An 18104-nucleotide genomic window follows, 5' to 3' on the forward strand; every position below is an offset into this window, starting at 1 on the left:
CAGAAAAGAATGTTCAACCTCATGCATAACAAGAAAAAGGTGACAGAGAAGTCAAGATGGCAGCGTAAGCAGACTCTGAACTCACCTCCTCCCGCAGACACAGCCAATTTACAACTGCTTGTGGAAAAATTACCCCTGAGACAGAACTGAAAACTGGGTAAGAGGAACTCCTGCAACAAAGGAGAATCCTAATTGAGGTGGAAGAGGCAGAAACTCCGTTCTGGAGAGAAAAAATGCCGCCTTCACAAGCCGCAGCGCCTCGCAGCGCCTGAAGCAGCCCAAAGGTACGCAGCCCTCCCTGGAGGCGCAGGGCCCTGAGCCGGGGAGCGCTCCTGCTGGGGGCATTTTGTGGACCCAGCACAATCCAGATGAGTGGCATAATATCCGACTTTGCCTGCTGCTAAAACATTGGTGAGTACCCCCAGAAAAGCTGATTCACAAAGAAATTAAAACTGGCTCTTAAAGGGCCCATGTGCAAACTCACCCGTTTCAGAAAGCAACCTAAAAGCACCAGAAAGAAAGGTGCACAGTGCTTTGGTGAAAAGAGACTCACATGATAGGCCCTGAGTGCATCTCAGTGAGAGGTGAGACCTCTCCAGGGACTGGGACATTGGCGGCGGCCATTGTTGTGGCCTGGTGTGGGTGTGCTGACTCCATTGGAGTTCTCCCTGGGGCCTGCTAGCCCAGGTCTGCACCATCCACTAGAGCACCAATTTAATCCAGCTCAGCCAGGGCAGGCAGCCCACCCTAGAGACTGGCCCCACGCAACAACAAGCCCTCAGGCAACTTGTGGGCCTGCATAGATTGGTGACTGGATTCTTTGCAGCCTGGCAACGGAGCCCACTTCAGAGGGGCAGGGCGTGCACAAGGAGCAGGTGGAGAGTGTGGGGCGGTGGTGGAGTGTGTGGGGATCCCGCCATGGACAGATTGGGTCCACTTTAAGAGGTTGGGGCGCACACATGGGGCAAGACTGTGTTGACTGTGTGTGTGGACCTGTGGGCAACAGGGCTTGTCAGCTGCAGAAGACTTGTGCTTCTCAAAGACCCACATAGGGGGTTTGCCCCACCTTCCAAAGCCTGAAACAATTGGGTGCTCCTGTGCCTGAGGCCAGCCCCACCCAGCCGCAATCTTCAGAGAGCTGACAAGAGACCTAAAGGCTGGAGGCTTATACCAGTTGTAAGCCCCTGAGTCTAACAACCTGTCACGCTGGGGGCCTACTCACTTAAAAGAAATACTGCAACACAAACGTGGTATTGGAACTTGTAGCCAACTGTGTTGGGGCTCCCCACACCTGATAAAGAGACTGAAGGGCCCACAACAACTACAAGCAGCTGAGCATTACAACAGCCGGCCAGGAGCATAACTCAGCCTCCCTGGGTGCCTACAGGGAGAGCAAACAGGCCACAACAGAAGGACACACGTAGCCCACATAGGGGTCACCCCTGGAACATTGAGAACTGAGGGAAGCACACTGCAGGTCTCCTTAGGCATCACTTATATAAGGTCACCTATCCAAGAGCAGGAGACGTAGCTGACCTACCTAATACGTAGACACAAGCACAGGGAAAGAGGCAAAATGAGGAGGCAAAGGAATACATTCCAAGTAATGGAACAGGACAAAACCCCAGAAAAGGAACTAAGTGAAACAGAAATGAGTAACCTACCTGACAGAGAGTTCAAACAAAGAGTGTTAAGGATGCTCACTGATCTGGGGAGAAGAATAGATGAACTCAGTGAGAATGTCAACAAAGAAATGGAAGATATAAAAAAGAACCAATTAGAAATGGAGAATACAATGCTGGAAATGAAAAATTCACTAGAGGGACTCAAAAGCAGAGTAGAGAATACAGAAGAACGGATCTGCGAGCTGGACGAAAGACTAAAAGAAGTTACCCAAGCTGAATAGGTCAAAGAGAAAAGAATTAAAAAGAGTGAGGACAGTCTAAGGGACCTCTGGAACAACATCAAACGCACTAACATCCGTGTTATAGGTGTCCCGGAAGGAGAAGAGTGAGACAAGGGGGCGGAGAATCTATTTCAAGAAATAATAGATGAAAAATTCCCTCACCTAAGGAAGGAAACAGACATCCAGGTACAGGAAGCACAGAAAGCCCCAAACAAGATAAACCCAAAGAGGCCTACACCAAGACAATCATAATCAAAATGTCCAGAATTAAAGATAAAGAGAGAATCCTAAAAGCCACAAGAGAAAGACAAGTTACATACAAAGGAAGCCCCATAAGGCTATCAGCTGACTTCTCAGCAGAAACCTTACAGGCTAGAAGAGAGTGGCACGATATATTTAAAGTGCTAAAAGGAAAAAACTTCCAGCCAAGAATACTCTACCCAGCAAAGTTATCATTCAAAATGGAAGGAGAGATCAAAAATTTCCCAGACAAGCAAAAATTAAAGGAGTTTGTCACCAAGAAACCAGTGCTACAAGAAATGTTAAAGGGACTGATTTAAGGAAAAAGAGAAGACCACAAATAGGAAAAATTATCTATTTCCATGATAAGAGGGTAATGGATACAAGTGCACAAAAAAGAGGTTAGGTATGATATCAAAAACATAAAATGAGGGAGGAAGGGAGTTAAAGAGTAGAGCTTTCAGACAGAGGTCAAACTAAAGAGACCATGAATTTTGTATAGAAGGAGAAAGGAACAGAGAAGGACTACTAAAACATTGAGGAAAAAAAAAAGTTTAAAAATGGCAGTAAGTACATACTTAACAATAGCTACTTTAAACGTCAATGGACTAAATGCTCCAATTAAAAGGCATAGAGTGGCTGATTGGATTAAAAAACAAGACCCATATATATGCTGCATACAAGAGACACACTTCAGACCTAAAGACACTCACAAACTGAAAGTGAAGGGATGGAAAAAGATACTGCACGCAAGTGGCAATGAAAAGAAAGCTGGAGTAGCAGTACTCATATCAGACAAAATAGACTTTAAAACAAAAGTTGTAAAAAGAGACAAGTTCATTACATAATGATCAAGGGAACAATCCAACAAGAGGATATAACACTTGTAAATATCTGCACATCCAATGTGGGTGCACCTAAATATATAAAGCAATTATTAACAGACATGAAAAGAGAAATAGACAGTAACACAATAATAGTAGGGGACTTTAACACTCCACTTACACCAACGGATAGATCATCCAAACAGAAGATCAATAAGGAAACATTGGCCTTAAATGACACACTAGAACACATGGACCTAGTAGATATATACAGAGCATTCCATCCAAAAACCAAAGAATACACATTCTTTTCAAATGCACATGAAACATTCTCCAGTACTGATCACATATTAGGCCACAAAAGAAGTCTCCATAAATTTAAGAAGATTGAAATAACACCAAGCATCTTTTCTGACTACAACGGTATGAAACTAGAAATCAACTATAGGAAGAAAATCAGAAAAGCCACAAATACGTGGAGATTAAACAAAATGCTACTGAACAATGACTGGGTCAACGAAGAAATCAAAAAATACCTGGAGACAAATGAAAATGAAAATACGACATGCCAGAATTTATGGGAAAGTGGGCTGGCCCTGTGGCTTAGTGGTTAAGTGCGCACACTCCGCTGTTGGTGGCCCGGGTTCGGATCCCGGGCGCGCACTGATGCACCGCCTCTCCGGCCATGCTGAGGCCTTGTCCCACATACAGGAACTAGAAGAATGTGCGACTATGACATACAACTATCTACTGGGTCTTTGGGGGTAAAAAAAAAAAAAAAAAAGTATTTATGGGAAACAGCAAAAGCAGTTCTAAGAGGGCAGTTTATAGCAATACAGGCCTATCTCAACAAACAAGAAAAATCTCAAATAAACAATCTAACAGTGCACCTAAAGGAACTGGAAAAAGAAGAACAAACAAAGCCCAAACAATAGAAAAAATTAATAAAACCAAGAGCTGGTTCTTTGAAAAGATAAGCAAAATTGACAAACCTTTAGCTAGACTCACCAAGAAAAAAAGAGAGAAGGCACAAATAAGTATAATCCGAAATGAAAGAGGAGAAATTACAACAGACACCTCAGAAATACAAAAGATTATAAGAGAATACTGTGTAAAGCTATATGCCAACCAATTCGACAATCTGGAAGAAATGGATAAATTGCTAGAATCATACAACCTTCCAAAACTGGATCAAGAAGAAGTAGAGAATTTGAATAGAGCAATCACCAGTAAGGAGATTAAAACAGTAATGAAAAACCTCCCGAAAAATAAAAGTCCAGGACCTGACGGATTCCCTGGTGAATTTTACCAGACATGCAAAGGAGACTTAATACCTATCCTTCTCAAACTCTTCCAAAAAATTGAGGAGTGGAGGAAGCTCCCTAACTCATTCTACGAAGCCAACATTACCCTGATACCTAAACCAGACAAGGACAACACATAAAAAGAAAATTACAGGCCAATATCACTGATGAACATCGATGCAAAAATCCTCAACAAAATACTAGCAAATTGCATACAACAATACGTTAAAAAGATTATACACCATGACCAAGTGGGATTTATTGCAGGTATGCAGTGATGGTTCAGCATTCGCAAATCAATCAACGTAATACACCACATTAATAAAATGAAGAATAAAAATCACATGATCATCTCAATAGATGCAGAGAAAGCATTTGACAACATACAGCATCCATTTATGATAAACCTCTGAATAAAATGGGTATAGAAGGAAAGTACCTCAACATAATAAAGGCCATATATGAGAAACCCACAGCTAATATCATCCTCAATGGTGAAAAACTGAAACCTATCCCTCTAAGAACAGGAACCAGACAAGGATGCCCACTGTCACCGCTCCTATTTAACATAGTACTGGAAGTCCTAGCCAGAGCAATCAGGCAAGAAAAAGAAATAAAAGGGATCCAAATTGGAAAAGAAGAAGTGAAACTGTCACTATTTGCAGATGATATGATTTTATATATAGAAAACCCTAAGGAATCCACCAGAAAACTTTTAGAAGTAATAAACGAATACGGTAAAGTTGCACGATACAAAATCAACATACAAAAATCAGTTGCATTTCTATACACTCACAACGAACTAGCGGAAAGAGAAATTAAGAATACAATCTCATTTACAACTGTAACAAAAAGAATAAAATACCTAGGAATAAACTTAACCAAAGAGGTGAAAGATCTGTAAACCGAAAACTATAAAACATTGCTGAAAGAAGTTGAGGAAGACACAAAGAAATGGAAAGATAGTCCGTGCTCTTGATTGGAAAAATTAACATAGTTAAGATGTCCATACTTCCTAAAGCAATCTATGGATTCAGTGCAATCCCTATCAAAGTTCCAACAACATTTTTCACAGAAATAGAGCAAAGAATCCTAAAATTTATATGGAACAACAAAAGACCCCGAATAGCTAAAGGAATCCTGAGAAAAAAGAACAAAGCCGGAGGTATCACACTCCCTGATTTCAAGGTATTACTACAAAGCTATAGTAACCAAAAGAGCATGGTACTGGCACAAAAACAGACACACAGATCAATGGAATAGAATCGAAAGCCCAGAAATAAACCCACACATCTATGGACAGCTAATCTTTGACAAAGGAGTCAACAACAGACAATGGAGAAAAGAAAGTCTCTTCAACAAATGGTGTTGGGAAAACTGGATAGCCACATGCAAAAAAATGAAAGTAGACCCTTACCTTACACCATACACAAAAATTAACTCCAAATAGATTAAAGACTTGAATGTAAGACCTGAAACTGTGAAACTTCTAGAAGAAAACATAGGCAGTACACTCTTCGACATCTGTCTTAGCAACATATTTTCAAGCACCATGTCTGACCGGGCAAGAGAAACAATAGAAAAAATAATCTAATGGGACTACATCAAACTAAAAAGCTTCTGCACAGCAAAGGAAACCATCAACAAAATCAAAAGACAACCTAATAATTGGGAGAAGATATTTGCAAACCATACGTCTGATAAGGGGTTAATCTCCAAAAAATATAAAGAACTCATGCATCTCAACAACAAAAAAACTACCAACCCAATTACAAAATGGGCAAAAGACCTGAACAGACATTTCTCCAAAGAAGATATACAGATGGCCAACAGACACATGAAAAGATGTTCAAAATCATTAACTATCAGGGAAATGCAAATCAAAACTACAGTGAGTTATCACCTCACACCCGTCAGAATGGCTATAATTAACAAGACAGGAAACAACATGTGTTGGAGAGGAGATGGAGAGAAGGGAACTCTCATACACTGCTGGTGGGAGTGCAAACTGGTGCAGCCACTATGGAAAACAGTATGGAGATTCCTCAAAATATCAAGGATAGAACTACTATATGATCCAACTATTCCATGCTGGGTATTTATCCAAAGAACTTGAAAACACCAGTGAGTAAAGATACATGCATCCCTGTGTTCATTGCAGCGTTATTCACAATAGCCAAGACTTGGAAGCAACCTAAGTGCCCATCAAGGGACGAATGGATAAAGAAGATGTGGTGTATATACACAATGGAATACTACTCAGCCATAAGAAACGATGAAATCCAGCCATTTGTGGCAACATGGATGGACATTGAGGGTATTATCCAAAGTGAAATAAGTCAGAGGGAGAAGGTGAAATACCGTATGATTTCCTTCATTAAGTAGTAGATAATAACAACAATAAACAAACACATAGAGACAGAGATTGGATTGGTGGTTACCAGAGGGGAAGCGGGGAGGGAGGAGGGAGAAAGAGATAATTCGGCACGTGTGTGGTGATGGGTTGTAATTAGTATTTGGGTGGTAAACATGATGTAATCTATGCAGAAATAGAAGTATAATGATGTACACCTGAAATTTTTACAATGTTATAAACCAATGTTACTGCAATAAACAAAAAATTAAAAAAAAAAAAAGATGAGTTAAAACATACACATATGATACCATTTTTTACTATGAGATAGGCAAAACTCCCAATAACAGGTTTGATCACAGGCCCTGTAGGTGAGATTAACATATAACAGGGCCTTTTATACTTTGCTGTTAGAAATGTGGTACAGTACAACGTCTGTAGAAGTTATCTTGGCAGTGTTTGTCCAATTCACAAATCTGTTTCCATTCCCACTACTGAGACATTATTCTACACATGTACCCGTGCACATAAGAAATGACATCTGGTTTTCCTTGTTGTGTGTTGATTTTAATTGTGAGTTGGGACCTGTAGCTTGAAAAACCCTCCTCTCATTATTATATAAATTAATTGATATTCTGCTTTACTTACAATCTAGTATAGATTAAGATTCACTTTAAATTCTGTGAAGTATATCGTAAGTTGCATGAGGTAAAAAAATTCCGTAACTTAGAATATTGTAAGTACTTTGTGATTGAGTTTAATTTGTATTAAATATTATCTTCATACATAGTGGGCTGTTATTTAATATCCACATTTTGTAGCCCAATTATAAAAACAATGTTTTTCCATAAAGTTACTAGATTGTTCATTTGTGTGCCATAGGCCAACATTTCTCAAAGCATTGTAGGGGGATTACCGTTACAGCAGCCTCACCTGGGATGACTGCTGCCCGTGCAGGGTCTTAGCTCCCCCCCAGACCTCGGACTGACCTGCGGCGGATGCGGGCATAAGCTGCAGTGTGAGTGAACTCCGTAGGGGTTCTTGGGACCACAAGCGCCCGGTAGCTCAGGCCATTGTGAGGCCTCCTGTTAGTGAGATGGGCAGCAGTAGTGTCCCTGTCCTCCCCGTGTCTGGTGTGTTTCCTCATAAGGTGGGCATTGATCAGAGCCCACCTGGGCATCCTCTCGTGCGTGGCTCATCTGGTCTTGTCAGCGCAGTCAGAGTGCTTGCGTGGACGATGTCCATGGGGGGCGGTAAGACAGGGCAGTTTGATTATAATTGACTTTTTAGAAATTCCATTTCTAAAGTGGGTGGTATGAGTAATAAATTGTGAGCTTAAAGACAACGTTTGATATTCTATTTAAGCATTTTATATGATGCTAGGTAACTTTTTTCTATTAATATTTTCTTATATGAGAATAAAACATTTTGAGGGGAAAATTACAAGTAACCCAAAAGAAGAAGGGAAAAAAACTCCACAAGCTCACCTGTCCAGATGCAACACCAGTTAACAGTTTGGATGTTGTTCTCAGAATCTTCTTTTTTATTATGTCTGTATGTTGGAGTGTATATGTGCCTTTATGTATTTAAAAAAAATGAGATCATTCATATATATATTGCTTTCTTTATGGTCTGGTTTTTTTTGCTTAATAGTATGTCATGAACATCTTTACGTATCAGTAGATATGCTTCTATAATTTTTTTAAAAGGCTACATAGTGTTCATTGATGTGAATATACAACTTACCTACCCAGTTTTCTACTGTTGTATTTAGGTATATATAAAATGTATATATAGTACATATATATATTTTCCCCCCGAGAAAAGGGGGTGGATTGTAAGCCGATGGTCAGCAGTACGCGAGCTGAGTGAGGAACCAGCGTGTGGAGGCCTCACAGTTTAGCACAGGCACATTGTCTGGCCCCACTTTCTCTCCCCTCTGCCCGTTGCCTGGCTCCCCAGGCCCTGAGCGGATGGGGCTCCGCTTCTCCAGAGACTAGACCTTGTGACATACGTGAACTGTTGGAAGACCTTCTGTAGTGCCCTAGCATGTCAGTATACTCTAGGGCTCCACCAGAAAAGTGACAGTTAGAAAAGAAGTATACCTTCATTAGAATACTTTTCCCTATGTTCCCTAATATTATGGGATAATTTTTGCTCATATAATGTGAAATATGCCCCAACTAAAATGGTTTTTACAAATGTAGATACAAGAGCTTTATGAAATATTGAAGAAAGTATTTATGTCACCTACTTCCTGTCTTTGGTGGTAGAGCCTCCTGAGTCTTGGATGACACTCTTAGGGTCTCTAGTTGGATTCCTGACCACAGGACTTGGCTGATCTGGCTCCACTGCCAGCTCCTCTGGGCCTTGGTCCTCTCAGAGCCTTAGAGGAGATGCTAGTACTTGTCTACATAGACTTGTGAAGATCAAATGAAACAATGTACATGAAAGTGTGTTGTAAACACCAAAGTTACCATGTAAATTTTAGGGGAAAAAAGCCTAAAAGCACCCCTGTGAATTTTAGAGTCCTTGTCTCACAGTGTTGGTGCCTCGTCCCTCCTCAGCTCATGTCTTATTAGAGGCGTCGCTGACCTGTTCTGAGCGCTTTAGTTCACAAGCAGTTCTCCTCTGACATTTGCAGCACAGTCAGTTTCATTTCCTTACGATCTGTAGCTGTGCACAGCGCTGGAAATAGCAAGGATAAATACAGGGTCAGTTGGATGACTACTTAATTATGGAAATGTTGAGGGGGAGATGTAGATAACTAAGTGAAGGTAGGAAAATTGATGTTGGGGTCTGTTTTTATGTATCATAAATAGAAATAAGAGGGCCAAGTGAGAAGGAATATGCAGCTGAAAAATTAAAGTAGCTAACACATGGTGCATACTCTGTGCTATGCACTGCTCTGCGTGCTCAAAGTACTCCTACAACGGCCCTACCGGGCAGGTGGGAACAGGCACAGAGAGGCCAACAGGTCTGCCCAGGGTTGACAAGGGACCAAAACCCAGACTGCCCGACTCACTGTCTGTGCTCTTTACCGACGCACAACTCTAAAAGGACTTCTTAAGCAGGTCTTTGATTATTTAAATGAAAATGGAACTTGAGGGAAATTAAGGCAAAAATATTGAAAAGGTAAAATCTTCCCCATTACAGTGTTTTTGCACATTTATGATCAAAGCCAGTTCATTCCTAAAAAATGAGATAATTTTTGATGACCAAAATGCTGCATGTTACTAAGGCTTGACGCCAGAAGTAAACAAGCACAGTTGTAGAGAGTCCTGAGCAAAAAGGGATGTGTGTCAGGCCAAAAGAATAGAGACAGCTTTAAGGAGAAGCTTAAAGTCTTCCTCAGACTGTAGAGCACACAATTCACCATCTCTTAGAACGTCTTTGAACACATTTCCGTTTGAGATAAAAGGTCTCAGCCTCCTACCTGCATACCCAACTAGGGAACATAGTCTTCTCTTAAATCTCTGAGAAAGATTTCCTTGTTCTGCCAGGAATTTAAGTATGTTAATATTCTCGCCTCTCCACACAGCCACCTACAAAAAAAGGAGTTTCCAGGCTCAAAGTTCTTTCTTGGAATAAATCCTAGCCTCATCCCTTGTGTAGCCCTGGCTGAAAAAGGACTGTCTTCTTTTTGCAAATTAACTTGTCTTAGGAACTGTAGTTAAGAGCTCATAGCTATTCCACAAAAGAAATTTGGTTCCTGAACCAAGTAGAATATGTTAAAATATGGCAAGGATCAGGAAAGCAGGTAGTACCAATGAGTAGAAACCAATGGCAAGTCATAGAGGAAAGGAGGTCCCTCCCCCGATTCTGTTATGGCTGAGTAGTAGTCAGTAACAGAGGCTCATGTGCCCGATTCAGGCACGAGGGATTCATGGGGACTAAGTGCCCAGTGCTTTGCCAGAGTGAACCAGACAGGCCCCATCTCTGCCCTTGTGGGACTCACAGTCTAGTGGGAACAGCAGTGACAATGTGTGACAAGTGATGTGCTTGGGAACGGAGGACTGGTGGTCCCGTGAAGATGATTGGCGCGTCTGATGGTGGTTAGCATTTGGGGATTCCTTCTGAGGGTGGTACATACTTCTAGTAGAGTCCAGCTTCCTGTGCCTGGGCTGCCTATAGAATTAGAGGCTGTTGTGTGAAAAGTAACATTTGGTACTATTGATTTAACTTGATGGCTTAGGTGATTGTGGTAGACTTGGAAATTATAACACGCTCTTCTACTTCAGCTTGAAACCTAAAACCACCAGTTTATAATCTTTATTTTCTTTTGTTTTTTGCTAAAGAAAGAATCTGTACTTTTTCATCATTTAAAAATTTTTCTTCCTCATTTTCATTATTTTATAGTATAACTGAGAGTTCTAAAATAATAAAAAATGAAATATTTTTGTTTGTTGTTAGAATTTCTCTGTAAAGAATGTCCAAAAATCCATATTCACATCGATCGTATAGACAAAAAAGATGTCCCGGAAGAACAAGCGTATATGAGAAGATGGCTTCATGAACGTTTTGAAATAAAAGATAAGTGAGTAACAACAGTTCTAGCACTTCAGAAACTTTGGTTCAACTAAATTTCACTATAGTAAATGATTTGAAATGAATGTAAACAGGTTTATGGTGTTAAGAATGCTCTTTATGAACTCATGTCAAATCTTGTTCCATGCATAATCTGTTCTTGTTTTAAACTCTACCGTTACAAGTCACTGTAAAAGAACTCGTTATGGGAGGCCTATCTGTTTTCGTTTATAATATTTCCTAGACTATACTCTGTGGTAAGATATAAAGTAAAAAAAAAAAAAAAGCAAGACACACAAAAAGCTTTCTGGTGTAAGATGGCCCACATCTGCCCTCTCAGGTGATGTAAAGTGCTGTATTGTTTGAGGACTGGCATCATGCCATCAGTGCGTGGGAAAGGAAGGCTGTGAGAGGGAGGATTGTGTCTGATGTGCGTGTGGAAATGACACCAGTATGTTTGTTGAAAGAGGAAGGGGCAGTTGACATTTTCACGAACAAAATATCTTTTTGCTGTTAGTATTCTTGGGCCTAAGCAGTGTCTGGGATTGGCCTTGTGTGTGTCTGTGTTAGTAACATTCGTTTGGAGCAGACAGCGGTGTGAACCTTGCCAAGAGCTACCTGTGAGTAAGCAAGTGGCATGTTCGGATGCCTCTTGGGTGAGGTGTAGCTTGAAGAGGTCAGACCGAGTGAGTGAGTGAGTCTGATGGGCCACTTACTAAAGAGTGCGCTGGAAGCAGCAGGTGGCATCGATAAAGTAGATTATTCTCTCTTTTATTTAGTACAAATTTCTAAAAGAAATTTTTAGATTTTCTTTTCTTTTTAGGAAGATAAAAAAGGGGTCTTAGGTTTAGATATGATATTTAGAAATTGAATTTTCTCAGTTGAAAACTTCAGGATATTTATTTACTTTTTGTTTCACTATCAATGGCAGTTTTATTCTTTCTGATGCATGTCCTATTTTTTGAAAGCTATGTTTTAAACATCTATACTTTTTATCCTCTTTTTGAAAAAATGGATCCATTAGTTTTAGGATGCACCATTTACTAAGACCACATTGAAAAGTACGGCTTTTTAAAAACTTAAAAAAATACTTCCAAAATTATGTTTATGTTCAGAAATTTTACCCATGTTTTATTCTTCTAATATGCTTCTTCTCAGGAGACTGCCATTGTTCCTCCTTTGCTTGTTGTTACAGTAAAATATTTCCCAATTAACCCTCCTGGATTAACTTTAACAAGTGAAAATTATGTAAAGTATACTGTGTTGAAAATGAAACTTTATAGAGTTTATAAACAAGTAGCTAAATTTCTGTATTTCATTGACTCTCAATTGTACACGACAATTTATTAAACAAATCCTTCAGTGCCACCCACTTTTGTTATGGAAAAAATTTAAAAAGTAAGATCTGTGGGTTTTGACGTGAAAATTTGTTCTCAGAAAAAAGCCTGAACAGTAATATCCAATATATATATAATATCCAATATATTGGATATTAATCCAATATATTTTGTGTTATAGGCGTTTATATATATTTAGGATGAGTCTGGACATTTTAAAATGGTGGTTCTCTTTGGGGAATGTGATTTGTAAGGCAATATAAGGACTAACACTTTTTGTGCTTTGTGTTTGAGATTTTTATATTGAGTATGTTCTGCTATTATAACTTTACATTTTTTAAATAAGCTGGGAAAATGAATTAACTGTGCTATTTTTTCCTGTTTTTACCTGCTTTTATAATTCCATGCAAATAAGGGCTTTTTCCGGAAATTTCGTGTATGTTATAAGAGCTGCTGATGTTTTCTTTGACTTCTAATGGAATGGGAGCTGTGGGAAGAAGGAATAATAAGGATTGGGGAAGGTGGAGAAAGGCTGAGATGGTTATTACCTAGGTGTGAGTCAGGCCATTACAAAATTTCAAAGATCTAAAGTTTGAAAAACAAAAACATCCCCATAAAATTACTTAAACCCATCTGTTTTTAAATATTACATATAATACAATTCATACACACTAATTATAGAGCAGATTAAAGATATTTTTAAGGTCTAGAAACTCCAATTAAACCAAGTCTCTGGTGTTTCCTTATTCATCTTTATTTCCCAAGGACCTGTAACTTCTCCAGTACATAATAGGCACCCAAGAGATATTTGTTGAGTTAAAATATTGAAATGACTAAACCTGAAATTTTAAAGTTTTTTTTTTCCATTCTGGCCGTAGGTTGCTTATAGAATTCTATGATTCAGTGGATCCAGAAAGAAGAAACAAATTTCCTGGGAAAAGTGTTAATTCTAAACTAAGTCTCAAGAAGACTTTACCATCATTATTGATCTTAAGTGGTTTGACTGCTGGTATGCTTATGACCGAGGCTGGAAGGAAACTGTATGTAAAAACGTGGATTTATGGAACCCTCATTGGCTGCTTGTGGGTCAGTATTAAAGCGTAAACAAGTGGCTGTCTCCAGGCAGTGGACTGTGCTACGTTGTTTGTCATTGGCAGCTGCATACTGCATCAGATTGTTTCCTGAATTTAGTAAGAAGTGTAAATAAAGCCTTACTGATTGAACATTGGATAAAATAGAATTTCTGACTAAAGCCAATATGCTGTTGGTCTTGGGCAAATACACACGATTTACAACTTTAGTACAGAAGCTGCTGGAAAGGGAAGAGCTAAACAGAGTTTATGCTATACTTGGCATTTCCTGTGAACTAATGTCAACTTCAGAAGATTATTAGGATTGGATAATTTGTTATTGTTTTGTAATTCAGATAGCTGCATTCATGAACATTAATTTGCAGTGTATTTCACTATATTATTTTCAATTTTTTCCAACTTGACTGGTCCAAACTCTTATCACTAAAGTATTTAGTATCTTGCAGCTATGTAATATTTTGCTTTTTGCTCAATTTCTCCAAGTCAATGAAAGAAATTGTATTTAAGTATCAAGAAAGATACAAGGAAAGGGGTAAGAAATGTTGGTGGGGAAGAAGCTCTGGTTAGCGCATGCTTTCATTGTGTGGCATTGTCAGCTGATTTCACTTTATATTTGCAAAGTAGTTGACATTTCTAATATTTATTGAAACAGCTTACTTTGCACACTTTGTACCCTATACAAAAGAATAATGTATAAAATATGAGAATTAAGTTTAAGTTAAAATTGTGACCCTGATTCATTATAGCAGAACTTTAAATTGCCCAGCTTTTTGAAGATTTAAGCTAAGCTCTTAGTACTTCATAACATCGGTGCCATAAGTACTTGAAAACCCTAAGGTTTCCTATTATTTTTTATATCAGAATAATCAGTGTGAACCTTTGTTGGACCTGAGTCTGCAGATATTTGATTGATGGGAGCCTTCCGATGTCTGACTAGATTTACTAACATGTGCCTTTGGCCTGTTACTCTTGGGTTTAGCAAAATATTTAATCCAGAAATCATGTTTTATGTCATCGTGGTCGATTTCCGCTGTATTCGAGTTCTTTTCCTGTGGATTAGGGCAGTGGTGCTGCTCGGTGGCCGGCACAGCAGACTTGCAGGGAGGAAGCACGTGGCTGGCCAGAGTGTGTCTGCTGCAGAGCTGAGCTCTTGAAGCTCTGGTGAGAGAGCATCACTGGCTGCCGCAAAGGCCAGTACAATACAGACTTGATCGTCAGGACTGAGTGAATTGGTTTAGTTCCCCTTAGTTTTAATGGGATGTACAGTTAATCTGTGTCACCTCAAAACAAGGGCCATGTTTCAGGAACCACATCACTCAATTTCCAGTCATGGAACAATATGTCCTGTGCAAAAGGACCTTTTTTAAAGTGTGATCTGCTCTATTTTATGTTATAATTTGAACTTGATTGCCTACGAGTAACATTTCTGCTTACTGCTAATGGATTTTTCTTGCAAAATTGTATCAATGGTCCAGATGAAACACACTAATTGAATCATGATAAACAAAATGAAAATAGTAGTTAAGGGAAGTTTTGTCTAACTGATTCTCCAGAACCAGAGAGTAAACCATTTCACGCCACACCTTTGAAGAGGTGGGTGGTCTGACTTGGTTTGTGTGTGTTAGTATGTGTATGTGCTCATACATTCATATACACACATACCCACAGGATGCAGTTGGCCTAATGATGACTGGGGGTGTAGCTAAAACTTCTGAGAAATGTTCTCATGCCAAATTACAATTTTCTATTACCTGTAAAGTGAAATTTGGGTCAATTCCCTGTCTTTGTTAAATACTTTTTTTAGCAGTCCTAAAGTTAGAAGCTATTTCTAATTATATCAAAGGAAATGTAAGTTGTGTAGCTTACTTTGAATATCATGGATATTCTCTAAATTTAAATTTTGAGAAGCAATACCATTAGAATTATGTGGAGTATAACTGATTTTAAGAAGGCGAAGTGAATTGCATAAGATCACTTGAACATCATGTTCTTATGACTATACTTATATTCTTCTCACAAAAGGTCTATAAAATATTTATTAGTTTAAAAATTTTTGTATCAAAATATTTGGAAAATTAGAAGCTTCTTTTTAATTTGTATTGATATGACTTGAATTATTATTTTCTAAAATTAAGAGCCCTATATCTACTTGTAAATCTTTTCACAGACTATCATTTTAGCTTTTGTTTGTGTTGTTATTGTTGATTTACAGCTTTGTTATTACTTAGTTTTTCTTTATAAGAATGCCATCAATGTGCATGCTTTTATGTTTTTCAGAAAAGGGTGTGTTTGGGATGAAAGAAATAATAAAATCTTTCACTGTCTCTAATGTCTGGGCTTTTTAACATTTTGCGACTCAAGAATTCACCAGCAGTTTCATATTACACAAAATAGGCATCATGGCTGGCCCTGCATTCTGAATTTATAAAACTGTAACATTTTTTCTTAAGTATTGGACAAATTTTTAAAAAATATATTTTTCATTGTTAGTGCTATGAGTGATTCTGACTCCTAGTGACCCTGTGGACAGCAGAGCTGAGCCCTGCCCGGGCTTTCTGCCCCATGCTCTCACCCTCCTGCACTGTATCACACAATGCTGTTCATAGGCTGTTCATGGCCATTTTTTTGGAAGTGGTCGGTCAGGTCCTTCGTCCTCGTCTGTCTTAGTCTGGAAGCTCTGCTGAAACCTGTCCACCCTGGGGGACCCTGCTGGTATTTGAAACACCAGTGGCATAGCTTTCAGCATCACAGCAACATGCAGCCGCCATAGTGTGACAACCGACAGACAGGGGTGTGGTTCCCTGACCGGGAAACGAACCCAGGCCGTGGTGGTGAGAACGCCACATCTTAACCACTAGACCACCAGGGCTGGCTAAAAAATAGTTAACATACTGAAAATTGTGAAGCAGTATATTCCTTTGGTTATATAAACTCACCTGTGTATTTTATAAGATGTATGGCATGCGTTAATTGCTTGACAATTCTGTAATCATTAGGAGATCTCACTGAAACATGTCAAATACCTAAAATTAACCAGGTTGATGAATAAAGTGCCAGTCTGTCTAATCCTTACATCATACATACTAATGATTTCTTTCATATGTTTCATTTCCATGTGAATTTTTTGTTCGTTTAGAGTGGTACCAAATTTTCCTTTATATCCAGATTATGTAAGCTTTATTTTTTCCTTTGTAATGTTACATGGTTTATAATTATATTCACCAAATAGATCTATGTCAGTAAAGTTATCTAAATAGATTGACTATTAAAAGAATAAAAAAGAAATATACATAAAATTTGCCCATCAAGTATAGACGCAAAGTAACTGCCAGAGACATATCAGACTCGTGTTTGAGAAGTCAGAGAAATGTCTATTATAATAATAATAGTATTTTATGTGTACAATTGCAAATGTCTAGTAAAAATACATTTTAACCTTAATAATATTTGTTCTTGAAATATTGAGGAAAAGGTTGTCTTGGCAGATATTCCAGATGCCACCTTATAGTGAGTTACAGATCTTTGTTTATAAACAAAGGATTTTGGGCGTGGGAAGTTTGGGCCAGTTTTATTATGAGTTACACATACTTCTAGATTAAAGATTGGCTCACTTGGAATATTATGTTACCATTTAGTATAATTGGCGTTATAAACAGACTAACTTAAGCTAACATCCAAGCGTTAGAATGAAAATTAGTACTTGGTCAAACTGCTTATTTGGAAACATTCAGATATGTTGGAGTGCTGTCAATATAATCACTCATTTATTTCAGTTTAGAGCAGTTATGACTCAACATTATCCCCAGGGTTTCGTTTGACACCTTTTCCGCTTTGCGGATGATAAAGTGAATCCATTGCTTTTACCAGCGGGGGCGGCATTCTGCGGGTAGTCATGCATGAGGTCAGAGAGACAAATACCTGGCTACGATCGTGAGCAGGAAAAGTGATTTTCCAAAAGGCCACCCCCAATGGAAAAGCTCAGTTACCTGTACCGGATCGAGGAAATTGGGTACGTGAAGCCAACTGTCCATAAACGGTTGTCGATGGTGACGAGGCAGGTCAGGTATTCCATCCCAGTTGGTAGTGGTTCATGGTTTTCCATGTGAATACGTGAGAAGGGCGTGTTCTACAACTTTACTGTTACAAACCTTTACATCTAAAAAGAAAAGACGCTGCTGCTGACCTTCTCTGTGTGTGTGTAGCAGGAGAGAATGACTAACAGTCTTGTCTCCTTACGGTGCGTTCAGAATCAATTCTGACAAGTTCTGAGTTCATTGGTGCTTTATTTAGCAAAAAAAGGAAAATATAAATCTCAAAGGTTACTTATTTGGTGATACAAGATCTATTTGGTGACAGTTACTTCATATATGTGATAATATGTATATATGTTTTATATATGTATATATGTTGTATTGCCAAATATAGCTACAGAATACTATGTATTATTTTAAAAGTTCATTTTGGTTTGATCCTTGCCAAGATCTGTCGGGTGCTCACTGTATGTGGGACAGTGTGCTCACCT

At 38.9% G+C, this 18104-nt stretch overlaps 1 protein-coding gene across 1 annotated transcript in view; it reads left to right on the top strand.

The window, feature by feature from the left end:
* AGPAT5 (1-acylglycerol-3-phosphate O-acyltransferase 5) overlaps window positions 1–15906 on the top strand; it is a 57763-nt gene extending 41857 nt beyond the window's left edge. Inside the window, exons 7-8 of the mRNA XM_004440579.3 lie at window positions 11041–11164; window positions 13370–15906. Of these exons, the coding sequence (XP_004440636.1) occupies window positions 11041–11164; window positions 13370–13595 (350 nt within the window). The 3' untranslated portion in view covers window positions 13596–15906. The remainder of the gene's footprint in view (window positions 1–11040; window positions 11165–13369) is intronic.
* The last annotated feature ends 2198 nt before the right edge of the window (window positions 15907–18104 follow it).

This window comes from Ceratotherium simum, chromosome 28 (genome assembly GCF_057802395.1).
Source record: "Ceratotherium simum simum isolate JZ-2026a chromosome 28, ASM5780239v1, whole genome shotgun sequence".
Classification (NCBI taxonomy): domain Eukaryota; kingdom Metazoa; phylum Chordata; class Mammalia; order Perissodactyla; family Rhinocerotidae; genus Ceratotherium; species Ceratotherium simum.